General features: G+C 42.6%; 1 protein-coding gene across 3 annotated transcripts in view; it reads left to right on the forward strand.

Moving 5' to 3' along the window:
- The first annotated feature begins 169 nt into the window (after nt 1-169).
- LAS1L (LAS1 like ribosome biogenesis factor) overlaps nt 170-25,806 on the forward strand; it is a 33,662-nt gene continuing 8,025 nt past the window's right edge. Inside the window, exons 1-12 of one of the 3 annotated variants that reach the window (XM_068957246.1) lie at nt 170-443; nt 1,174-1,299; nt 1,498-1,567; nt 2,790-2,871; nt 4,214-4,402; nt 6,766-6,812; nt 10,731-10,840; nt 19,436-19,521; nt 20,483-20,698; nt 21,927-22,062; nt 22,646-23,025; nt 25,574-25,715. In XM_068957246.1, coding sequence (XP_068813347.1) covers nt 253-443; nt 1,174-1,299; nt 1,498-1,567; nt 2,790-2,871; nt 4,214-4,402; nt 6,766-6,812; nt 10,731-10,840; nt 19,436-19,521; nt 20,483-20,698; nt 21,927-22,062; nt 22,646-23,025; nt 25,574-25,715 — 1,775 coding nt within the window. In that variant the 5' untranslated portion in view covers nt 170-252. The remainder of the gene's footprint in view (nt 444-1,173; nt 1,300-1,497; nt 1,568-2,789; nt 2,872-4,213; nt 4,403-6,765; nt 6,813-10,730; nt 10,841-19,435; nt 19,522-20,482; nt 20,699-21,926; nt 22,063-22,645; nt 23,026-25,573; nt 25,716-25,806) is intronic. The other 2 variants (XM_068957248.1, XM_068957247.1) reach the window with 2 other exon arrangements.

Here is a 25,806-nt window from a genome sequence, read left to right on the forward strand (position 1 = left end):
CTCGGCGCTGATTGGCGGGAGGCGGGAGGCGGGCCGCGGCAGGAGGTAGGGCTCGGCGCTGATTGGCGGGAGGCGGGAGGCGGGCCGCGGCAGGAGGTAGGGCTCGGCGCTGATTGGCGGGAGGCGGGCGGTGGGAGGAAGTGGCTCTCGGCGCTGATTGGCGGGAGGCGGGAGGCGGGCCGCGGCAGCAGCGGCAGCAGCAGCAGCAGGAGGCGGGTCTCGGTGGTGATTGGCGGGCGGCGGCGGGCCGGCATGGCGGGCCGCGGCGAGCTGGCCTGGCGGCGGCCGTCGCCGGCCGTGGCCCGTAGGCGGCTCAAGGCGCTGCGGACTGTGGTGGCGTGGAGGGGCAGGGCCGAGTGGGACCAGGTGATGGTGGGGTTGTACTGCGGGGACAGCCGGCTGCAGCAGGAGGCGCTGGATCGGGTCTCGGCCTGGAAGAGCCGGTACGGGCGGCCCGGCGGTGCCGGGGGGTGGGGAGGCGCCCGCAGCCCTGCGCGGGTGGCGCGGCGTCCCGGGAACCGGCCTCCTCTGTGCCCGCCGCCCCGGGCCGCCCCGGCCTTGTGTGCGTGGGGCCCCCGGGCGCCGCGGGGCGCGGCCGCGCCTCCCTGGCGCTGCTCTGCGGCGGGGGCGGTGCGTGCAAATCGCCGTTACCGCCCCCCGGCCGTCGCGCCCACCAGCGGCCTTCAGGCACGCAGCCCCCGCAGGTCCTGTCGGTGGTGGTCCGGAGCGGCTCCGGCTCTCCGTGATCCAGAAGTAAGGTGGGCCCGCGGGCACCCTGGAGGCAGGAGCCCTGCACGCTCCCAGGTTCACAGGCTGGTTTTTCTCGAGGCAGTGTGCCGCTGCGCGTGTATCCACGGCTCCCAAACGGCCTTATTCTGTCCTTGTTGCTCCTGCTGCATCCGAGTCTAGTCAAGTCCAGGTGTAGTGTCTTGTATTGTGTGTGTGCTCTGTATGTCAGTATGTGCTTATTTAACATATGCAGAGGAATTGCTATATAGTTGCTCTGCTCCAAATAAAACCTTCAGGAGGGAACCTTTGATGCTGTCTTTCTGCATTCCTTTTCTCAGGCTCTGCTGTACCACAAAGTATAAAAAGCAGCCTGAAAGGCACCCCCTTTTTTTAGGGAGAGTATATTCTTGCAGGACCGTTCACATCTTTTTCCTTTATCTCTAGGTACGGCCCCAAAATGCCTCTTGCAGTAGATTGTACTGCTGAACTGATTCGTTGCAAGGTCCTGGATTCATCTGGCAAACTGAGGTCACACGAACTCATCCTATCGTACGGGCTGGCCCTTGTAAGGTAGGGCGCTGAAGGCCTTTGTGGTGTGAGGAAAAAGAAGGAGATATGGACAGAATAGTGTTATTTAGCTGTCTAATTTAATTCTTTGTCTCTGTGACTGCAGCACTGTTGCACAGCCTGTGGGGTATTTATCTCTGGGGTTCCAGGTTTCTCTGCAGCTGCTGATAATTATTTATCTCTTCTGTAACCCACATGCAGATTTGTCAACTTGATCACAGAAAGGAAACAGAAAATGGTCAGCATTCCTCTGAGACAATTAGCCAGAGAGGTAATTATTTAATAAGAGTTACCTGATAATTTATGTACATACAGCGAGCATAAGTGGCTATTAATAACATTGGAGGGAGGGAGCTGTGGAGGTCACTTTTTGTTACTGAAATAATGGCTGTAGGTGCCATTTCTTTTCATAGAGTTGATTTGGGTTGTATTACTCAACTGCAAAGCATTAGAGAGGCTTGATGTAACTACAGCTAAAGCTTTATTCTTTAAAATCACGTTTGAATTAACAAAGGGTGATGTTCATGAAAGTGTTTTGAAGCCTGTGTGATTAAAAGTCTTGATTTAGCACTAAACAGTTCTGCTGACAGATCCACCACCCATTTCTGTTTCTTAGCTCTTGAGTTATGGAAAAAAGAGCTAAGTCTAGTGACTTGAGAACCAAACTTAATACACAAAAAAAACACTTAATCATATCACGCTTATGGGAGTTGATGTTTTCATCTTGTCATCCTCTCTTGTTTGAGGTAAGCTTGTCCATTTCTGTGTGCAGGAGGAAAAGCAGAGGATGTAATTGTAGTAGCAGAACCAACTTGAGTTCTTTTATTGCCAGTTGGGCCAAGCATCATACCAGGATCTGAACAGCAAGTTTTGAAAGTGAATAGCAGACAGTATTTGAGACTCTACTATACATGCAGCATTGTCGGGTCAGTGGGTGAGAATGGTAAACTGATCTTTCTTGCTTGGTTTTTAAGCAAGATGCTGCTTCTCACCTCTTAGATGCTGAAATAAATTATTGCTAATACCTTGTCAAGCTTCAAAATTGTGATCTTGCCTAGGTAAGGTCAGTTATCCTTAAGAAAATGCAAAAATGAGTGCAACTTGCAGTATGTATAATTCAAGTATCAATCTGTCATCCAGAATGTTTCATCAGTTTAAATACAATTTAACCACACCTTAGTATCTCATTAAATTATACATAATGCCTCTGTCTAAAAAGGCATCCATTTGTTGTAAGCAGCATTGGAGAACTTAAACTATAAAATCCTGAGTTTGTATGGAAGAGTAGCTGTCTGGATTACTGCGGGGTCAGAGGAGGTGACCTCAATCTCCCTCTGAAGAGGGAAGCTGGTGGAACAGCAGTGCAGGAGCAGCCCAGAAGATGCTGTTGTTCATACTTGGGTAGATGTTGCCTAGAGCTTTCCGGTGTGTGCCTATGGTTATGGCGTGACACAGTGGGAATTGTATGGTAATATCTGCGGCTGTTCCTCCAGGTGGATATCCCCATCTGGGTTGTGGATCTCCGTCATGAGCTGACCCATGGAAAGTTACCCCAACTAGCACTCTGCCGCAAGGGTGAGTACCATCCTAGGGGGCATGCTGGGTGAGTGTTCCCCTCAGCTCAGGGCAGTGACCAGAACACCATGCTTCTGTGTCCCTCCAGCAGCTAGGACTGCTGCTGCTGGGGGACCAGGGCCAGCTGTGGTGCCTCAAGGGGAACAGCTGCTCCCCCACTGTGGTGCCCTCTGTTTTGGTGCTCTCCATTTTGGGGGCCCCACAGGGCACCAGCAGGCTCAGCGTGAGGGGGAGAGCTGTGGTGTGAAATGCCTGGGAGGAGGTTGCCTCTGTCTGTTGGCTGAATGGTGCTTGGTAGAGATCATGCAGAACAGGGGGGAACCCATAGAAGAAGTGGATATTACCATTCCCTCTACATTGTCTTCTGCCATTGGAAGACCTGGGGCAAAATCCTCATTTTGGATAGTGGAAAACACACCTGGAAATAGTCAAAATTGGACTCTCAAAAAGGGTTGGAAGTTTTCTCACTTTCTGGGAAGGAATGACTTGCCATTTGATGGAAACGAGCAGCCAGCTGTCCTACTGGAGATGCTCCTCTGCCCTCCTGGCTCCAGGCTGTGGCTTGTTGTAGGGAAGCTGTTCAGAGACTTTCTCCCTCCCCTGAAAAAAAAATACTGGAAACAACAGCTCAGCCGTGTTGCTTCTTTGTGGCATGCGAAGTTCGTGTCAGTGGAAGATAAATAATAAATACTTTTTCTGATGCTGTAGTGGTACCAGGGACGCACAAAACATCCAGTTCCAAGAGAGGTGCAGTAGGTACTGCAGTTTTGACTAAATGACCAGCTCACGGCATTTAAAGGGATTTCCCCGTTCCTGGGAATTTTGAGTTAAGCACTGAGAAGCCAGATAAACAACCTTCAGCAAGTTCCCTTGGTTGAGTTGGGTGCTGAAATAGTGATGGGGAAAAAAGGGTTTTCCCCCTCCCCGTCTACCTAATGTATGATTACTGTATTCTCTGCACAAAACTTGAATGTTGTTATAGACACTGTGTTGATCATAGTGATTTAAAAAAAAAAAAAGTGACTCATTTTCCAGTCAGACCTCTACTGCTGGGACTTGCTTTCTGCTTGTATTTGGCCTAGCTTGAGCGAGGTGCAGTACTATAGAAGCACGTAAACTCTCTTGTTGCCGAGAAGGGAGTGGGTGGGTGTCACTAGGTCTGTAATGTTATTTTTCTTTGCTGTCGTTCACCTTTTTATTCACAGAGTTGTATGTGATTTCAGAGTTTAGCTTGCATACCATGTTTCTTTTCACAATGCAAGTTAGCAGCATATCACATAAGTACATTAAATAATGAAGAAAATCTCACTGAGAAGAGAATGTGTGTCCTGTTCTCCTTTAGGATGCGATGTTGTGCTGGACTGGCTACGAAAGACGTACTGGAGCCGTCAGCTGGGCAATAATTTGTGTGAAGAAAGCGAAGAGGAGGATGAGCAGGAAGAGGCTGAAGCAAATACAGAGATGGACAGTGACACATGGGAGATTCAAACCCCACAGCATGAGGCCTGTCAGAAACACAAGGAATTCCATGGTAGGCGTTCCTGGAACAGTGGTAGATATAAGAATTATATCTTTCCCATGCTAGACAAAACAGTTTAGAGTGTCATCTTCTGTACTGCCAAAGGGTAGAGATGTTCTTCTGCTCACATTTGTGAGATTACTCTTTGGGCTTTGGGAGATTCTTGGGGTGCCTGAATTTTTCTGGCATATTAGCTCACTGAATTTGTAGCACAAAATCTCTTACTTGTATTGGATGTCCAGTACCCTGATCAGTAGCAGCAGTTATATTGACGTGTTCTAGGGCAAAGCATTGTAAAAACTGGTTGTAGTTCACGGTTCTGACACTGAGGCCACTAATGACAAAGAAAGCCATGTTCCTTTTATAGCCATCAAAACTCTGCAGATTCATAACTTAAGCAAGAGCGGGATGAAGGCAGTTCAGTCTGTTCTAAATATTTAGCATGTGGAAAGGAAATTGCTCTAGTTATTAACAGTATTTAAAGAAAAAAGAAAATCACTGGTAGCTCAGCCTGGACATAATTTGAGATACCAAGTACAAAACACTGAGAGAACTTGGGCAAACTCTTCCAGTGGTTGACTTTCCATCACCAGAGTCTCTGAATCCAAGATCCGGTGCCTTTCTGAAAGTGGTTTTCTACTTTGGATGACTTACTGGAGGAAGCCTTTTGGTCTGTCTCAAGCAGGACCTCAGGCTAGATGATTAGTCTGTGAGTTTGGTAGCTGTGAGGTAACAAACTACCTCAAACAACAAAACCAGCTAGTCATAACTTTTCTGACAAAACTTGGTCTGTTTGTGGGGAGTAGCTCAGCCCAACAGGTTACAGCAGCACTATCAAAGGTCTAGAGGTTTACACAAGTTCTAAAATGACCCTCACTGCTTCCTAGAAGGTCACACTAGGTGACTATAATGACTTTCTGGTATTAAGATCTGTGGATTTGTTGAAAGTCCTTTCTAGGTTCCTTCATAGTAGGCTCCTTGATAGGTACCTGCGATCCAGATACATTAGAGAATCACAGAATGGTTGAGGTTGGAAGGGACCTCTGGAGATCGTCTAGTCCAACCTCCCTGCTCAAGCAGGGACCTCTAGAGCATATTGCCCAGGGTCACATCCAGACGGGTTTTGAATATCTCCAGCGAAGGAGACTCCACTACCTCTCTGGGCAACCTGTTCCAGTGCTCTGTCACCCTCACAGTCAAGAAGTTTTTTCTCAGGTTTAGGTGGAACTTCCTGTGGTTCAGTTTGTGCCCGTTGCCTCTTGTCCTGTCGCTGGGCACCACGGAGAAGAGGCTGGCCTCATCCTCTTGACACTCCCCCTTCAGATACTTGTACACGTTGATCAGATCACCTCTCAGTCTTCTCTTCTCCAGGCTGAACAGGCCCAGCTCTTGCAGTCTTTCCTCATAGGAGAGGTGCTCCATTCCTCTAATCATCTTTGTAGCCCTCCATTAGCTACATTATTCTTGTGCTTTGAGACTAATACAGAATTAATTAGAGCAATTGAAAACGAGAGGCTGTATCTAAATTTTGGAACCCAAAAGCATCACCAGCTCTCTTGTGAGAGTATATATATTGGCTTCTACCTGACTGCGTACTGGGTGAGGCTCAAACTTGTGCTATTCCTCCCTCTCCATGACTACCCTCAAAAAAAAAAAAATCACTGAGAGAGCAGTACAGACTGTTACAATAGTTCCTTGGGTTACATGTCCAGAGTAATGGAATTGCAGAGTGTTTTTGTCCTACTGTTAAGGTGATCTGACGTGTATTTAGCTAATACTGGGTGATGGCATCATGGTAGCATATGATGACGGCACCTGCGTAGTGAAGTGTTTTGAAAGAGGGTGAAGAGTCCAGTAACGATATGGTTGGTTAGTGAAGAGCTACACTGATGTTGCAATGGATTTAAAACTCAAGCGCAAAGAATATAAACATGCATCAGAACATGAACTGCCCATGGAAAGAATTTCTTCCTAAGCTGATCTATTTAGGGATTTTTGGGGGATTTTTGGGGGGTTTTTTGAGGTTTTTTTTTTTTTTTTTTTTTTTGAGCTGTCTGCCTTTATATCCAGCTTCCCTGTCTTTCGCCACTGCTAGTAGTAAAATGCTGAACTCCTGATTTTGACCCCACATGATAAAAAATATATTACCACAAGAGTCTGGGAGACGCAGGAGCCTTCAGAGGGTTGTCTGACTTCAGATTTATAACTTAATTTCGTTAATGTCTTCCTTGAGCACATATTCAGCAGAACTAAACAGCTGGCCAAGATACATTTGGAGATAGGTGACAAATTTACAGGGGTTCCAAAAATCCCTTGTACAGTGAGGCAAGTTGATCCATTCCCTGTTTAAGCCATATATTTATGTTTATTTCTAGAAAAAGTCAGAGATGTGCTGGTATCCTACAAGAACGAGCAGTTCCGGGTAAGTGCAGTCTGACCATCAGCGCTTTCATTTCTTCTCCTTTCCTGCTTCAGGCAATAAGTCTTCCCTTCATTCCTGCACAAATTGAAGAGGTGGGGCTCTTGGGCAGGCCTCATCTGAAATACCTGAGAGCTAGCAGAACTGAATTGCTGTACTAGGACTTTAATATAACTCTAGGGAGTCATAATTTTTCTTTCTCAGTGCTCTGTAGTAGCATCCTCCCACAGTTAGAATCTATCCAGAAACGCCTGATACTCCTATCGGTACTGAAGACGTGCCAGTCTTCAGTAAGCCAGTGCCCGCATTGCTACTGATACTTGTCAGGTTGTGCACTCTTACCTAAAGTAGTTCTGCTATATAGCATATAGCTGATAGGGGGGCTACAACTGTTGTGGGTGAGGGAAGAGGCTTGATTAGTTACTTATTTAGTTATCTCCTCTCATGCTGTCATACATGCCTTTTCAAAGCAAAGCCTCACTGTAGAGAACAAACAATTTGAGCTGTAACGGTTTCTGATGCACACACTTTGTAAATGGAATCTGTACTTATTGCAGATCCCAAGCTTGCCTTGCCCAGGTGGGTAGTGGTCAGTGTGTTTTCTTTAATTCTGGTGTCTGAAAATTGAGGCTTGTCATTCAGATGTCATTAGCCCAGACTTTCTATCATCTATCCTACATTTTCGCAGTGAGACAGTGACTGAGATGCTGCAATTGCAGGTCTGGAGTCTTACCTTCTTACTGCTGTGGATTGAACTCCTGAATACTTTGCGGTAGAAGTTGCTCTCTGCTTAGCTTCCCCTTCTTAATAATGAGATAGTAGTTTTTCAAATGTGTGGACAGCTGGCTTTTAGGGCCTGTAAAATTTTTTTTGGCTATGGCATGGCCAACATCTTGTCATTAATGGGGAGCTATTCTCACTTTCATTTTGATTAATATCGTTAGGGCTAAAGGAGAAAGTGTGCTAACACTCCAGCAAAGCACAGAATTAGTCATGAATGAGAACTGCATTCAGCAATTTCATTGAAAATGAACATACAGTTTCCCTCATTGTCTTGTTTTAGGAGTTTGTAGTGTGATTTCCCTTTGTTCCAACTTCCTTTTCTGTAGTTGGAGCTGGTTTACTTTGTACGTTTTTTTTCCATTGCGTCTCAGAGGAAACAGATTGATATGTGGTGAGTGACCTGTTAACGTATTAACAGAGCAGAAGGAACTATTTCAAACTGAATTGGAAAATGGGACTTCAAAACTGAAACTGGCCAGGGTTGAAAGGCAGAAAGGCGTTGCTACAGGAGTTGTAGTCAATTGCTAAAGTGTAATTTCAAGTTCAGTCAATAGGTTTCAAGTTGATGACTGGATGTTTAGAATATCGCTAGGAAACCTCACAGGAGAATGGTCTGACTTTGATATGGAGCTTTTGATGAATCCAAGAAGAGACAGTTCTTGATTAATCCAGTTCCAGTTGAGATATAATGGAAACTGCTCTTAAGTCCTGCTTTACACACTAAGGAAGAGGGTTTTGTTGCTGCTTTCTTAAATTTTCTTCTGAAGCTCATGTGAAATTGACTTTATCCCATCCAAATGGTACGAATAGAAGCTGAAGTGTGAACTCCATATTATATGCTTTGATTGAGGTGAGTGCTGCAGGTCTTTGTTTGTTTGTTTTTTCCTGGTCGTCTTCCCAGCATTACTTAGTTTTAAGGATAATACAAGATGGGAGAACAAGTAGACAGTGTTATGATTGTTTTGCATAGGAGGAGGAAACCTGTGGGGTTTGCCTTATTCTTAAAACTGCACAGGATAAAATTCTCTACGTTCCAGCTCTATTAGCTTTTCTTCCTCTACTCTTACTCCAGTTCTGAATACAGTGCAACACTTACATGGAAAATCCATTTGTAATAAAAATGGCAGTTAGAGAGGCATTTTATTTTGCTTCACCCCTGACAATTCAAGGAGCAGTTAATGACCAAAGCCTGATGAAGTAAATTCTGGCTCGTGTCTGAGCTTGTATAAGCAACTCTTACTTATGTGTCTCTCTCTCCTGGGTTACGATTGAAATTTCTGTGGCGATAGACAATAGGCTCAATTTTAAGAGGATGGTTTCCCCATGTATAACAGTGTGTTAAATGTTAGATCTTTAAAATACTCATGAAGGCTGAGGGCCTGTAGCTTTTATGTTTTGTAAGCCTTCCTTCTATACTGCCACTGCAGTGTGTTCAGGGATGTGATACATTGCTTATTTTAGTGTGTTTGTTATATTTAAGTAAAATATCGGTCGAAGCCAAAGTGAATCGATGCCCAAAGGTTTCTGGTGGGTAGGTGTGGCATACCAGCAGGCATGACCCTGTCTTGTGACAGTGCTGTGTGTTGTTCTACAGCCTTTTAAGGTAAAATGTGTTTCCCTCCGCCATTGTTTTTTGTATGTAAATGCTCCAGGCTGGAAGAGTCAGTGGAGTGGACAGTGAGCAGAGGTTATTGATAGAATTGCTGGTTGTCTTGGAAGTAAAGTGGAAGCAATGATAAGGTAAAAAATATTATTGGCTCAGAAGCCACAGCTAGGATGTACCAATCTCCCTGAATTATTGGGACACAGGGATGGAGGGTTTGTGCGATTAATGTCAGTTGCAGTCTCCTTTGTGATGAAAATGTTGCAACTTATTTCTATTTGTACCAGAGTGGGACTTCTTTTCAAATGCTATAGCAAGTGTAGACTGTTGTTGCACCAGCTACAGCCAGTTTAAAAATATGCCATCTCTGAAATTCAGAACTGCATTGGAAAAATGATATAGACTTGTTCTTGTATCCTTTAACAGCAGATAGTTTAATGCATGCGAATAATTATTTCCTTGAACCATGAGAGCAATTGAGTGTTCCAAATTTTAGATAAATACTACTTGAAGCTTTTTTTAGGCATATATGTTAAACACTTCGCAGGGATGGGCATAGCAGAGAAATTGTACCTCTCTTGCTATGGTTGCAAGTCTCCTTGTATAAATGTATATTCTGTCTGTACTCTCTTCCACACAGGAAGAAGAATTGTTAGCAGAAGTCATCTTTGTAACAATGTAACTCTACAATTTCTGATCCAGATACTTCTCTAGCTATTTTGTTAATTCATTATTATATTTAAAGAATATGTAATTAGTCTTTAAGGTATAAACCAGGGCAAAAGGGAGCTCTCTGATGGAGGCTGCATACGTTGGTGCCCAGTTGTGCATATGGATAGGCTGGAGGTTCTTTAGTTAGTTGTAATGTTTAGGCCATGTCTCTATACTTGATTTGTCATCTAAAGTGTCTCTTGCGTCCAGTGGTAGCACTGGACGTATAGGTTAAGTGAGCTATTTGCGTTCCTGAGAAAGGTATATATCAAACCAATAAATCCACTGACTTTTCTGAGAGCTAACCTCCAATACTGTTTCTTCCGTTCTTGGTACAACCTAGTAGTTTGTTTTCCACATTGCTGCTGCTTATTAGACGCTCTCAGCTGACTACGGGTTGCCTAGATGGCTGTGTCGGTTTGATATTTGGATCTTCTATGTGCATAATATGACTGGTAAAACCTTGTTCTGAAAAGGTAACCTCTACCCTACCGTTTCCCCCGTGTGGAGTTAATGATTCAAAATGAGTCTGTCCCAGTCTATACTGAAGTCAAGGAGAGCAAGTATTAGAACAAGAATGAGGACACCAGAAGGGTTCTGTTGTCCTTTTAATTCAAGCCTTTTCAGAGTATGACATGACTTACGTTAATTGTTAATGTTTCCCTAGGAAGGAGAGCTTTTGTGAGGGTTTTCTTCAAGTGGTATTGATGAGGTAAATATGGCATGTGCATCTACTCTTAGTAGCAATGTCTCTTCTGTTTGCTCCAGCTGTCAGGAGATGGTGTAATATCTGTTACTAATGTTTGGATTTTTCCTTCACGCAGGTTATGCAGACGGTGCAGTCTATTTCAAAATCCCGAGAACTGTGGTCTGATTCTTCTTCAGAGGTGGACTGGATTTTAGCTCAGATCAAAGACCTAATGCAAGAGAACAGGTACAGTCACAGAATTGCAGAAAAGTTGGGATTGGAAGGGAACTCTGGACATCATCTGATCCAATCCACCTGCTCAAGCAGAGTCATCTAGAGCAGGTTGCCCAGGACCATGTCCAGTCAGGTTTTGAATATCTCCAAGGATGGAGACTCCACAGCTATCTGGGAAACCTATGCCAGTGTTCAACCATCCTCTCAGTAAAAAAAGTGTTTTCTTATATTCAAGTGGAATTTCCTGTGTTTCAGTTTGTGCCCCTTGCCCTTTCCATATATGAGAACTGAAGCAGTGAAGATCTTTAGATAATCACATATTCAGAGTGTTTCTAATGTTGCCTTGTTGAGATGCTCTCCTTTTAATTTGCATCTGTGCAAGACTTAGTTTTTGTAACAGCAGTGTTATGTCGGTACATGATCAAAACAAGTAGTTACTTTGGAAAATCCTGTGCTTTCAGTGCTTGCTGTGCACTGATCTGCAAAACTTGCCTGTGGTATCCTATGAAAGTGTTGTAAATAACATTCTAGCAGTTCTTCGCCAGCATCTTTGCCTGAATCACTTGTTGAGTCAGCTGTTGTTCTGTCATACACAGCTGCATGAGGTACATTCAGCACTGGTGGTGTGGACATCCAAAGGGATCCAGCATGTGCTTCAACTGTCAAATTAAATCTTCCCCCAGAATGCTTAAACATGGAATTTAGATTCTAGCGACTTCATTTGTGATCTTTGAGGCATCAGTGCTTCAAAGCTGTTGTCCTAACTGAGCTGCAAAATGCTATATGCTGGGAGGATGAAGAGGGGAGTTGTGGCAGCTCATTTTGAAACCCTTGGAACTGATGCAATGTTTGAGAATGCAGCACTTAGAATATCCAGTCACTTCTTAGGACTGTACATTGCTAGTTCTCTACTACTAACACAGCCAAACCAGGTACACGGTTTTTGGTTGGGTTTTTTTTTTTTCACTTTAAGTAATTTCAAGTGGCAAAGTTTCTTTAAGAACTCATGCTGTATCTTGCTGTGAATATTTCATGGACAATGCTCAGAAGAATTTTCTTCCAGCTAAATTCGCTATCTCGGCAGTGCCTACTCTGTTAGAATAGACAGCTAGTGAGTGGGATGGGATTCTGAGGCAGGGCTAACGATTAAAACTTCACTAGAGTCCCTGTGTGGGCACAGTCTAGAGGCAAGGATGCAGGGAAGCGAAGCCTCTCGATGTTTTTTTTCAAAGGATCATGGCATATGATGGATGTCGTGACATATCCTAATGTGCAGGAGTGTGCGGTAAAAAGGGGAATCTCCAGTCTTTCTATTTGGAAGTAGTAACTTAAAACAAAACAAAACCCTAACATCAGTAGCGAGTTTCTTGCTTTGGAGAGGACTGAGTGTCTCCAGAGCGCGCTCTAACTCCAGCTTACTGGTCTGCCTGGAAGTGCTGCTTGTGTATAGCACCAACATCAGGCAGTGATAACTAGCTTCTCTGCTGGTAAGATTGATTGAGTATTCCCCTCACTTCTCAAGGATGTTCCTCAGCAAATAACAAATACTGAGAGCAGCATGGTAGGAAGAGGCTGTAGGCCTGTTTGTGCTGTATCCAGCTGGCAGGCAAGCAAGAGTTTGCTTTCCTATGGTTAGCCTGACACCTCTGAAACAACTTAGCAGGTTTGAATTCAAGTATAACTTTAAGCTGCTTAAATCTGGTTCAGTGAAATACTGTTCTGCGTGGGGTGCTGTCACCAGAATGTGTGGCAGCCTTTTTTCTGTGTGACTTTCTGTAAGAAACTCTTATGTAGCAGGTGTAGAGAAGGCTTGTACAGTAACCATCCCATCCCCTCAGCTCCATCCCTAGCTTGAAAGGAATTTGTGCACATTTGCTATGTGTTGATGAACAGCTCCTGTTAAACAGACTATAAGTGCCTGTGTGTAAATCTCTTCTGAAAAGGCATTAGATCAACAGGATAAATAACTAAGATGCGGCAGTGTTGCTGTTGCAATACATGGGCCTTCACCCAAAATGTGTGCTTAGATGCTGATCAGATAAAAGGGTTAGCTTCTTGTCCTTCAAAAAGACCTATTTGTGAGAAACATTTTGGAATAGCTGTAGATTAATAAATGAAACAATTCTCAACCAGGTGTTGGGAATTTCACTGCTTTCTTTGGAAAGTAAAGTGACAATAGGATAGAGTTGCTTTTGCGTCCTTTTTCAGGTGTACATAATAGCATGGATTATGGTGCAGCAATGAATTGGTGTGCATAGAAGAGATGCTTTCTACAAATTTGAAGTCATTTGTTATCTCTCTGGGAAAGCCGTATAACCAGGTGGCATGTTTCAGGAGCCTGACTTCATTTCCAACTTTCACTGTCAATTTTCATTTGGAATTCCAGTGCAGCAACTTTGATAAGGTAAAATGTTACCTATGGCCTAAAGAAGTTTCAAAGGTGGGGCAGGAATGTTTCATTTTAAATTGCATCATCTGTTCTTGTGTTCCAACGAAAAAGTCTGATAGTTTAGTATGTCCAGGGTATCATATTTCTTGAGTTATTTTGCAGTTCTTAAGCTCTTATTAACAAAATATTATTGCTGGATTCAATACTTGATTGTCTTCACTGCATTATGTTATATCAATTAGGGCTTTTTTGATAATTCCCCTAAACCAGGCTTTAAATGAGACTAGGAGGAGGGAGCTGGTTTCTATGACTGTTATAAATCTATTGTTTCTCTCCCTTGTTTTTGTGGTTCTTGCTTCTGTTCATCGTTTCATGGTTTCCTGTGTGACCCTCAGTGATCAGGTAACCTCATGAAACTGGCTGCTCTGGTATGCAGGGAAATCCTCCAGCTATGGCAGCCATGAATGGAGAGCTGTTTCACAACCCACAGCTTGCAAAACTACCAAAGAGACAGACCCTGCAGCAGAGATTCCATGATTGCAGTTAGCTGCCTCATCTAGTTGCTCTTTGAAGAGAGTTTTTTTTCAAGAATCTTAAAATAAAAAAAAAAAAACACCAAAATAAAATGGCAGTAAGTGCTGGTTTCACAATTCCAGACTTCAGGCCAAGCTTGTATAAAGGAAGCACACGTGTTTCTGGATCAGAACAGCTCTGGCAGTGAGTGACCAACACTTATTCCTGTTACTTTACAGATTCTTCCTCTACTCCTTTTGTCTCGTTCTTTAAGCAGTGTTAACTCCGGTAAGCGCTGGGATTTGCGTGTCAGGTTTCATGCAGGTAGGTTTGGTGCTTCCCTATGTGTTTCTGCAGGCGTTGACAGTAGATGTCAGGAGGGCCAGCTGCAGTCATGGGACGTTTTTCCTGATTTGTGCAGGGTTTTTTATTCACACATGTGCTTGTTCTTGGGAGCTGGCAGAGCCAAAGTAAGGAGGAGGGGTCATGGAATACAGGAGAATGTGGAAGTCCTGGTCACTCAGCTTATTGTTTTTCCTGAGGAGTCTCTCATTCCTCTGCTTCATATCAGGAGATAAAAGAAAGGGAGAAATTGGCCAAGGAACTTGATTGGCACCTTGCTTCAAAGCAGAATAAGCAACCCAACTTCATTCTGGCTAGCAAAATGGGAAACCAAGTGCTGAACATGGGTCTGGTGCTGAAACAACCTGAGGTACCAGTGTGGGTGGTGTTAGTTTCCAGGTCCCTGAACAGGATCCAGTCATACATCGCAGAGTAGCTCTGCACGAGTTTTGTTGCTTTTCTGCCATGCACCTGAAATAACAGTAATGAAATGGGAATGTTTCACCAGGGTGGCAGGCTCTGCTTCAGAGTTGTCACTTCAGTGCAAAGCAGCTGTCAGTGGAGCCAGGCTTTAGCACAGTGTTGAGGCATAGCCATTTTTTCCCCACTGCCTGTTCTCAAACTAAAGAGCTATTTTATCTGTTCTCAGTCTCTGTTTTTTGTTCAAGCAGTGTAGCCATATACTACCATGTTTCCCCTGACTTTAGCCATGCTTTATGCCTACTTCCCCCCACTTTGAATCTTGCAGGCTGAAAGTTAATTATATTTATGAATAAATCAATTTAAGACTTAAAAATACAAAGACCTTTGAATGGCTGCTGGATTTCCCTTTCTGCAGGGCAGCTATTAGTTAAAAAAAAAAAAAAAGAAAAACAAAAAAAACCTTGCAATCATATAACTTTTTTCGGGGGGGGGGGGGGGGGGGGGGGGTTGGTTCCCTCCTTTCCCCCTTCCCCAGCAAGAATATGTACTGTTAACTGCAAAGGTTGGGACTAGCACTGCAGTGAGGTTGCTGCCTTTATTACACTTCTAAAAACACCTGTAAATGCGCTGTGTGTCAAAGCTGAGCTGTGTAAGTGGGGGGGTAGGGAGGAAAAAAAAAAAGTAGGAAGAAAAATCCCACTAGCCATCCATCTGTGTGTTGCCATTTTCTTGGCAGCCTGCTGTTGGAACCATGGTGAATTATTAAGTAAGTCTGGAAGGCTGTTTCATGCAGCCATATCTTTGTCCTGAAACCCAGCCTGCCCTTTTCTGCTGCCTGGACCCTTAAGGGAGAAGCTTGATATCAAACAATTGCTCGTTTAGCAGCATGCATGTGTCTTAATAAAAACCCCATGCCAGGCCTTTTATGCCAACCTAAAGTGCTGGCATTAGCAAGCTGACTCATTTTATTGCAATGGAAGCTGTTGTAGCTCTAATTGTGCACAGCACCAAAGGATATCAAAATTGCTTTTAACTTCCGCTGTCATGAGGTGAAGGTGACTGACATTCAGTCAGATCAGATGGGTTGGGGAGTGGGAAAGATGAAAGTCCAAACATGATAATGGTACCATAATGCTTCTTTGTGCAATGTTAAATGACTCTTTCATGGCACTGGTACATCACTAATACCCTTTATGTTTAGCCTTGGGCTAGAGTTTGTCGAGCATCAAATGTTGAGATGATTTTGCTTCCTGGCTTCTGTCTTTGTACTGGTGGTTGAGTGGGCATATGTCACTACTGTGTGTGGCAGAACGGGATTCCCAGAAACAATACAAATAATAAGCCACTGACAAAATGAAGTAAAGCATATTCTATATGGATGAAGAAATACTGTGTTTAATTTGTAGGTGCTCAGCAGTGTAGCAGTTACTGCAGCCAAGTGTTTGTCTTCCAACTAAAGTAGATCACCTGATGGTACTTCAAATTAGAAATATGCAAACTGAGGTATTTATCAATGGCTGCTACCTAAATGAGTTCAACATTTAATACATAAATGTACTATTACTTAGAGTTGTTCAAAACTTAGAATTTAACTTTGGGGAAATGCTGGTATTCTGAAAATGTTTCCCTTCATGAAGGGGAGAGTTACAGAAGGGATATTCTAGTTTGGAGGAAAAATTATATTTTGAGATAGGGTTTTTGAGGTAAAATAAAAGGAGGAGACAGCTGGAGGAGTGAGGCTATGAAGAGCACTGTGTAAGGCAGGAAGCCTGGAATTATGATCAGTCTGACTTAAATGGAAGGAACAGAGCGAGCAATCTTCTAGCTCTGAACCTTAGGACTTGTTTTCCTGCAGGACTGCTGGCTGTCCCATGTTCCTCCTCTCCCCAAGAAAGTCCCCAGGGGGGAACCTGTTTGTGGTTTAATGAAAGTTGCTTGAATTTATACATTTCTGCTTGAGAGAGCAACTGCTTATAATCAATCTGTTTTTTCTAATGAAGCCCTCTTCTGACGGAAGCTTTCCATGCTGTTGCTCATTTCAGCGAAATAACAGGACAAAAGCCATGCTTGCATCAGAACAAAGCATTTATATGCTGCACTGGCTTACACAAAATAAGCATCCTTATTGACAAATGCTAAATCTCTGCAAGAACAAGCCAAAGTGTTTGAGTGTGGCAAATGGTCAGGCACTGCATTCCCACTTACGAAGGGGGAGACAGAGGTTCTGATTGTTTACATTGCTGGTTAGAGGCCTCAGAATGGCAGAGTCACCTCTAGAATTTGGCAGTCATTCCCATACTTCATCCCTGAGCATCGGCTTCGTCTTGTGTTATTTTTTTTTTTCTACCATCCAGATACAACTTTTAAAGAACACAAGCTGTTATATTTATAGCTAATGGGAGGCTGTGCCTATATCCAGCTTCTGGGATAGATGCTCTGAATAGTGACTTCTTTTAGCTTCCTACACGTTTTCTTTGAGAGTCAAGAGTGATTAGAAGCCCCTCCCAGAAAGGATTCATGCATGTGCCTTCTGCCTCTCTTTATCAGTAATACTGTGTTACTGTGTTGAAAATCAGACCCTATTGCCCTCTGATTTCCACTGATCTTTATACAGCAACATAAAGAAAGCATGGAGTTTCTCTTAAATGCAAATTTTGTCTTTTTTTTAGAGGGAATTCTCCATTAAATGTTTACACATGAACGGTCATAGGTTCTCTTAAGCTTTCAGAAATTGAATGAAAGCTGTATCCTCTGTAGCCCTTGCTACCAGTCCATTCTGCAGTTGTAGCCACCTGACACTTGTGTGAGAGAGGATAAATAATAGTATGCTACCAGACAAGCAATGAGTACACAAGTACTTACAACAGAAAGTCACTTTTTTAACTTAAACAAAAAAAACCCTTCAATCTTTAATCATATGTTTGCAGATATATGTTTATGCACACACAGGTTTCTAGAAGTTGAATATTTTGAATACTGTAGTGCAAATTGCATCTGCTCTGTTTTGTGTATGTCCTGAAAGGCTGTAGCTATCTTCCTATATCAGTCCCATGGAATCTGTCATGTATCACTAATGCAGCTGGGCCTTGTGCTTCCTAGTGGCCTCTCTGTGAACCAAGTATTCTGAAGGACTAACTGATTGTGCTTTCCTTCTCAACTGAAGATGTGGTTAACTGCAGTCTTAACTGCAGATGTATTTTTGAAGATGCTTAATTTAAGGACATGCAGGAAACTTCTTACTTTCATTTAAGATAGAAAATTTTTTGATCATTCACAGAAGATGGTCGGGGAGGGAGGCAGGCAGGCAGGAAATACAATTGACAAGTTTAGGTTTGGATTTTGAATTCAGGGATAACAGGGCTTATGAGATCTCTTGAATATGTCAAATGATCTGTGAAAATACTTTTCTAATTTAGAATCCCCGTGTAATTCTGTGTAAAGCTTTCATCTCCCCTGTCAGCATACCTTGTAACTTGGATTGTGCCGAGGGCAGAAGGTTCTTTTAGAGCTAAAGCAAAATGAGCTGCTAACTGCAAAGAACCCTCTGCTTCATGGAGCTAACCCAGTGGGCCTTCCTTAGTCAGATGTGCTTCTGTTTGAAGGTTCTCTATTGAAACTACCGTCTGCATGGAGATGGCCTTAAGTTGTTGATGATGAGCAGTCATTGCATGTAGGAATAATAGTAATTATCCTGGAAGAGTTTCCAGAGAAGAAGAGAATTGAAATTGGATTTTGTTTTCAGAAATAAATTACATACTATCATTTGCCTTCATAAAAGTTGGTCTCCCACCACATCATCTACCTAAGACAAAGCGGTGTAGTGTTTGCATTGTTTCTGCCCTCAAATCCTTGACTGCTGTTTGTGTTTATAAAAACCCTCTATTGGATCTAAATCATGCATGAATGTTTAGATTTGGAAATTGTTCCTGTTGGAGAAGACAATAAATTTTCTCATCCATTCTTTACAAAAATAGGTTATACTTTACATGAGTCATACCATTCCAAATCCAAAGAGCCTGATAGCGACAGCAGTTGTTTCTGTGGAATTTATTTGGTGTTTGAAAATGGACATCTTGATTTTTATGCTAAGTGTTGTTTTAGCTCTATATTCTTGCATGTTACTGAACACTGAACTCGGTAGAAGCCCGTGGCTGGTTATAGTGGTAGCTGTGGAAATTTTGCTTCTATCTCTTCTGCTGTATTTTACTTTCAAGCATCTGCTCGGCTTACCAGTGTGGGTGTCCTCAGTCTCTCAGTTCACTGGTATTAAGCCAGCCTAGTAGCAGATGGGTCCTTCAGCTGGGCCATTCAGTGCTCTCAGGCTAAATGTAGTTCATATGATAGCTGTGAGGGTAGGAAATACCCAAAAAAAAGCTGTAGGTGCTGTAAGGAAGAACAGTTGTGATCTAACAGCGGCTTGTCTGCTGAACAGCTGTGTAAGCAGGGCATTAAGGAGTGCCTTGCCACCAGGAACCCAGAGAGTCTGCTTTTCCCCTGGAGTTTAATCTTGCCCCTTTGGTCAGGGGTTCTCAAATCTTGGCTGACGTGCTTGCAGAAGACATAGATCATACTGCAATTACAGATATTTCAGTATTATAAATGTTATATGACAAATGTTTGTATGCTGCTTATGTAATATCAGTGGCAGTTATTTTCCTCTGCAACTCAAGCAATGTTTTCTTCCCGGTTCTGGTTCTGTAGATTATAGATATGTAGTTTGCACGACTACATATCCCCTCCAATTTTAGTGGGATATAGCCATCCCAAAGCTGGTATGACGTTTTAGTGCCCTACTACAAGCTACAGCACCTCCTCATAGTTGGGAGCCTGTAATTTGAATTACAGGTATTTGGCTCACAAACTGTTGCAGAGCTGGTACAAAGAGTATTTTGAAATGCAAAGGCATACGTGATGTTAACGAGGCTTTGTGATTGCTCTAGAGAGACAGTGGCTGAAGCTCTTCTCAGTGATGGCTTTCTCATCCCAACAGTGGAATGTCTGAAGACGTTAAATATCAAGTATGAAGGTCAGTGTCTCGAGCACCATACAATTAAGTAAAAAGTGCACAGCTAGTGTTATGTCCAATTTGTTTTTTTTTTCCCTCATATTTAAAGCTATAATACTCTACGTATTTTTCATTTGTCTGGGTTCTTAAACATCTTTTGACCTGTTCTCCTGACCCCTTTATGGCCGTGTTTGCCCATTGCTTTTACATGTATTTCTGTTGGTGGAAGGATACTTCTTCTACACTGAATGCTGCATGGTTAAGGAGATTTCTTTCAAAGCTGGCATCTCTGTCCACATCTGCACTAGTTACTGATTTCATGAACTCCAACTAATTTCTTTTCTACATTGAAGATTTAAAGCAAGTCAAAGGTAATGGGGTTTTATTTTTGAGCCTTATTCACCTCAATTTTGTCTTAGTTCGATGCTGCTGTCCACAGGTCTGGAGATGCTTAGATTTTCTGCAAGATAATTAGGTAGCTAAAAGCAATGAAAATTAATAGTTTATTTATTTCCCTAGGACTTTTTGGAAACATCAGCCAAAGAACTTTCTTGGAAAGTTCCTCAAGTTTCTGTGACTGTAATATAGTAGTAAAATATCAGGAGCTTTGGATCAGTGAGCCTTCTCTTTGCAGTGTATTTTTAGACAGAACAGTTCTTTGTTATGTGGGAAATAAGCTGAAATTGTCAAGGAATTAATAAACAGAAGTAGATTTTCCTGTGGTTTGCAATGTGATTAGATTAGGCATCGTATTTTCTGCTTTCGTTGAACTTTTTTGTTAATTATCCATTTGTTACTGATTTTAGTTTCCTAGTATAGGAAATTAATAGCTCCAAGTTCAGTGGAGTTCCCAGAATAGAACATGGAACCAGTGATTTCAGTACAAGCTACTTAGTTTGCAACAGGCATCACACCAGTATTTTGCAGTCAGAGCGCTTTTCTTTTCATCACTGATTTTTGGCTCTTTTTCTTTTTATTGCAGCAAATAAAGAGATATTGCAGTTCAAAATTCCTCAGACATTTTACTGCTTCTGGCGGCCTTTGCTGACGGGCCTTCTTTCCCGAAGCTTTACACAGACCCTAATAGAGAAAATGTTTACAGAGCTCAAGGAATGTTCGGACTCTTCAGAACTTCGGCCTCAGTTCCTGATCAACTGGATTTCTGAGATGCTGACTAGCATTGCTAGAGTTAATGCTGGTGAGTCAGTCTGAAGTTTGTGTGGAAAAAACGTAAGAATTTCCTCTGTAATACTGCAAGAACTGGAAGGGTAGTGGGTCCTTTGGACAGGAAAGGCAGTATTCTAATCAGTACATTTTGTGAGCTTTCAGCATTGCACTTCTTATACTTTTTAACTGGTAGCTTATGTGCGTCATGCATTTTTTAGCAAAAAAATTGGAATTATTATTTCTTTGGCAGCTTTGCTGTGGCTTCCTCAAGATGTGAAAAGCCAGTCTCTTCCATGACAGATCAGTTCCTTACGGGATATTTTTTTTTGAAATGAAGTTAATACTAGTAACATGGTTACCAAATAGATAGCAAATAGACATGTAATAAGCAAATTCTTATGAGTCCCTTGTTTTCAGTTCTCTCCTCATTTAACACAAGCATGCCTTTGCAAGATACTTACACAGTCTTGGTATCCTTTTTTAATCCCATCACAGGATTTGTCATGTGTTCTAAACTTAGGCAAAAGTAGTAAGTAATCTTTTGCTCTCAATTTCTAACTCCTTAGAACTGTTTAAATTGACCAATATATTTCCTTCCAGAGACAGCTGCACTTTCTCTGTTACCTGCACTAGAAGAGCTTTAATTATTTGAAGGGTGTCGTAAGAGTTATATCAACAGGACTCATATTGAGAAATAGTGCAGGCCTGCATGAGGTTTCCAGTTGGTGTCATTTTGCCACCTCTTCTTTCCTCTGCCAGTCTGGCTCAGTCCACACTAGGATTTTGCCCGTACCTATGGCAATCAAAGGTTCAGGTTTATTTGATGCTTTCAGTCAACACTGAGTGTGTCTGTTATGTACCAAGATCCCTGAACATGAGTCATTCCCAGCTGTTAAGTCTGCTCCCTTCAGCACTGTCTGGAATGGTCTTAGGTCTCGGAAGTTGTATATTGCATTTACTGGGGACAATACTGTAAAAACACAGCTCCATGATTTCCACATCTGAGATGGCATGCGCAGTGGCAGCTTGGGAAACTCTGCACCTCACTGTTTATCACGTTCTGTGGAGCTGATTTAGCTGTCACTGCATTGCCAGTCCCTTGTAACTACCTTGGCACGTTTGGTCAGCGTATCTGGTCTTGGGTCTGGTTTGAAATGCCGGCTTGCTTGAGGATCAGAGCTGTAGTAGAAATGCAAAGGGATGAAGGGTATATTTTTTAATGAGTTTTGAGCACTTTGTCTTTGCTATTGTCTTTGAAGGGAAGAAAAGACGCCGTTGCAACAAACGGATATATGTGAAGGAGCTGTTCCTCCAGAAAGTTCCTTTGCAATGGATAAGACTCACTGATAATTGCTTGGATGCTCCCTGCTGGGCAACCCCACACCTTCTTCAGCTGTAAGTTTGATCCTGTGACCTAAAAAGGGGACAGAGAGCAGTGTTCCGTAATGGCTTTGGCCAGCTCACGTGTGGTATGCTGCTATGTCTGTGTTCCCTTCCTTTCCATCCTGCAGAAATTGTGGTAGATACATATAACGCCCTGCTTGTTGCTGTTCATCTCCCTATTGATTCTACAAAGAGAAGCAGCAGAACTTATTGGTTGCTCCTTCAAAAAGAAAGTGGAAAATATCTGGGGAGGTATAAGAAAAACAACCTGGCTGGAAGAAAAGTGACCTATAGCAGAGATGTGGCTGCTCATACCAGTGATATGGGGTTAGCATAGTTGGTAACTATTTAAGGGGAAAATAACAAAGGAGAAATTCAGTTAGAAGTATCACAAGTCCTTAATTTTTACCACAAAGAGGGAGTATTCCAGCATGCGCTTCTTGGGAATAATCAGCTTTGCTTCTTAATGGAAATATGTGAGCAAGCTGTCCTGGAGGAATCTCAGACTTAAAAGGCTGCTGAGCTTCATAAACCTCCATCTGGAATCTCTTTTTGCTTCTAAGACTTTTACAATGTTTTTTTTTTTCCTTTCTAGGATTCTTACAAGCATGAAGCCTCGTTTGCCTCGTTCTTCACGGAAGAACCTTCTGTATCTCACTTCCGTTTACACGGAAGGAGGTGGCCCTTTGTCCAGTCCAGGCCTCTCTTCAGACTGCAGTGAACAGCCAATTTACACTATAGAGAGCTTACAGTGGAGGGCCAGGCAAGAAAATCAGGCTAAAAATCATGAGCAGACTGTAGAGAGACGAGAAGATGCGCTGGGGAGACATGATGGTGAAGAGGAGGGGGAGGAGGAAGAAGAAGAGATGGTAACTGAAACAAATCCTTTGGAAGGACTTGCTCATTCTGATAACATGCTGGCTATTGCAGAAAAACAGGCTGTGCTGCAAGGGTCTGCCTGGCAGATTGCTGCAGGTAAAAAGTGGCTTCTTAAGACTTAGAACATCTTCATCCCTAGCAAACGTCGACTGAAACGTGAAGGCCTTCTGGGGCAACTCAGAATTGAAGAGCGCTTCAAAAATCATCTAAGCGCCGCATCCCTGCGGATTTGGGGATTTTTTTCAGTCTTTATGTGCGCGTGTTATTTCTCCCTAAAAGCCCTCGTAATACTCGGAGTGCTTTTTCCAGGAGCATGTTGTTACTGCTTCACTAACTTTTTTTTATTAGGCTTTTCCAAACTCTGTGTTCAAAATTTCACTGTATCCAATTGACAGGGCAGGATATATGCCAAACTGTGAATGGCAAAGAAAATATGGATGCTTCCTGGATTTCAGCAATATGTGCTGAAAGCTTCTGTTTGTCAGACCTAGGGGTATTTGAAAGCAGTGTTTGGCTACACTGGGAAGCGCCAGCCATATGCTGGTAAGTTCCAGGGTCTAGGAAAATTGCAGTCATGATATGGTGGCAAGCTAAAGAAAGGAACAAGGAAAGAAGTTTGCAGAGTGAATAAATGATTAGCTAGTGCTGTGTTAGCTCCATTACTGTAGCTATACTTGTTGATTGGGGTGGATGGTTCTGCAGCTGAGATTTTTGGAGAAGTGAATTATGGAGGGACTTGAAGACAGAAGAAAGAGATTTGATGGCAAAGCGGTGTTTGAAGGAAGAAGAAAAGTGCAGTCACTGGAAGACAATGAGCTCTTGTACCTCACTCACAGGGGAGTTTTCCTAAGTTTAAAAAAAAAAGTTTGATCTGTTGAGGCAGCTCAGATTAATTATGCTGATGAGAACAGATTGTTAGCGTTGGATGTTTTGAGAATGGAAACAAGAATGCCCTTTGCTTAGCTGAGTTTGGTTCAGAGCAAGCAAAGCTGTCACTGAAAGAACATGCATAGTGCCTAACATCTATAAACCTTGGGTCACCTGATTTTTATGAAGTTTCTATTAACATTGTTGGTTATGGGCAAACTTAATTTCTGTTTTAATAACTGCTATGTAGTTACCACCCTTAAACATTTGAAAACTGTAGCCACTAAGTATGTACAGTACCAGGGCAACCAGTGGTATAATGATATTTACTGGTTTGCTCCCTAAAGAAAGGACTCAGCCTGTTCGATATATAAAATAGTATTTGCCTTACAGTTGCATTAGATGTCGCCAAATGCAATTTCTGCACCTTTAATTGTAAAATTGTAACAGCTAGAAATCACCATCCTAGGTCAAGAGTTTTTGTTCCATAAATGCCCAAAAAGGGCATAAAAGCAAAAATAGAAGTAGTGTGCTGGTTCTTTAGGGCAAGGCCTGTATTTATGAGCAGTTATCAGATAACAAAAATAATCAGTTTCAGGCAAAGACAATGAATTGGCCAAGTTCTCCATGATTATCAGGGGTCTCAAGTCATCTGTATAATTATTGCTGGCTCTGTGGAGTGGAGTCTCCTATGTTTTGAGGTCTGCCTGCTAGCCTTTGTTGTGCTGCTGGTAAAGATTCCAGAGTTAGTGTTCTGGTATCAGGAAAGCTGGAGGGTTTGAGAACTCTTATTGTCAAAACAATGATACATAATGTGTATCTTTCATTTAATTAAATTTCTTTCTGATTTCACATCTAAAAGGGGTCTTCCCTATTGGGAACTGCCTGTGAAATTTTGGTGCAGAGGTATAAAGAAGCAGACTCATCAATATTATCAGTGGCCATGGGTGGTTTCCCAGTGTGCAGTTTCTGGCCTGCTTTGGAAGCCAAATTTTAAGAAATGTGAAGCTGTCCGGCAATAGGAATCCTAAGTGCTTGTAAAAATAATTAGCAGAATTTCCAAGAGACTGCGGTGTTCTTCTTCCTTGCCATGTCATCCCTACCTGTCTGTCTAGAATTGTTTTATTGGTTAATTAGGCTTCCCCAGCCTTTTATTCTTCTGCTTCTGTGGCTTCAGTTCCTGTTTACTCAACACTGTTGCTCTGCAGCTGGGAATCTCAGTGAGTCCTGAAGAAGCTGGTTCTCATTCTCACTGGAGGAATGAGCTACTGGGTGCAAACGTGCTGTTTTGTATCTTCATATGTGTACGGATGGCTCTTTCCGTTACAGGAGTATGCAGAGTGAATTTTTTAGAAGCCCTTTTCATAGTGTGGTTTTTAATTAACATACGTAAATCAAGACTTCAGATTCAAACGAAAATCTGCTCAAAAGAGAGAGGTAAATATTAAGGGCTGCTCCAGAATATTGTGGGGTTTCTGTTAATGGGCCCTGCCTCACAGTGGTCTGGACAGGCTGCACTGTATAGCCTGAGCCATGATGATACATGACTGCAGATGTTTTCCCGTTGTCTTACATACTCCAATTTCATTCTTTGAAAAAGATAGTAGGGTTAGAAGTAAAATGAGTTAAAACTATGTAGCTCAAATCTATATCATAAAGTTCTTGCTGAGTACCTGAATTGCATGAGACAGTACTTGTGGTGATTCTTGTTTTTTTTGAAAATCCATCTGGGGAGCTCAGACTTCTTGTTCATGTGCTGAATGTTGTTTTTACCCAGATGGTGTACAATGGAAAGACTTTCCTATTGGGAAACTCCCAGGTCAGACAGATGATCCTGATGGTCTCATGTTGGATAATTATTCCATGATGTCCTTGCTTGATCAGCCAGTGAGAGATGAGTGGAAGTCTTCCAGTACAAAGTGAGTAATGGTGTGGGCAGGACTTTGTCCTTGAACCATTAAGTATGCGTTTATCTCCCTGCCTTGTACTACAGTGTGAAAAATTTGTGAT

Source organism: Struthio camelus, chromosome 11, assembly GCF_040807025.1.
Source record: "Struthio camelus isolate bStrCam1 chromosome 11, bStrCam1.hap1, whole genome shotgun sequence".
NCBI classification, from domain to species: Eukaryota; Metazoa; Chordata; class Aves; order Struthioniformes; family Struthionidae; genus Struthio; species Struthio camelus.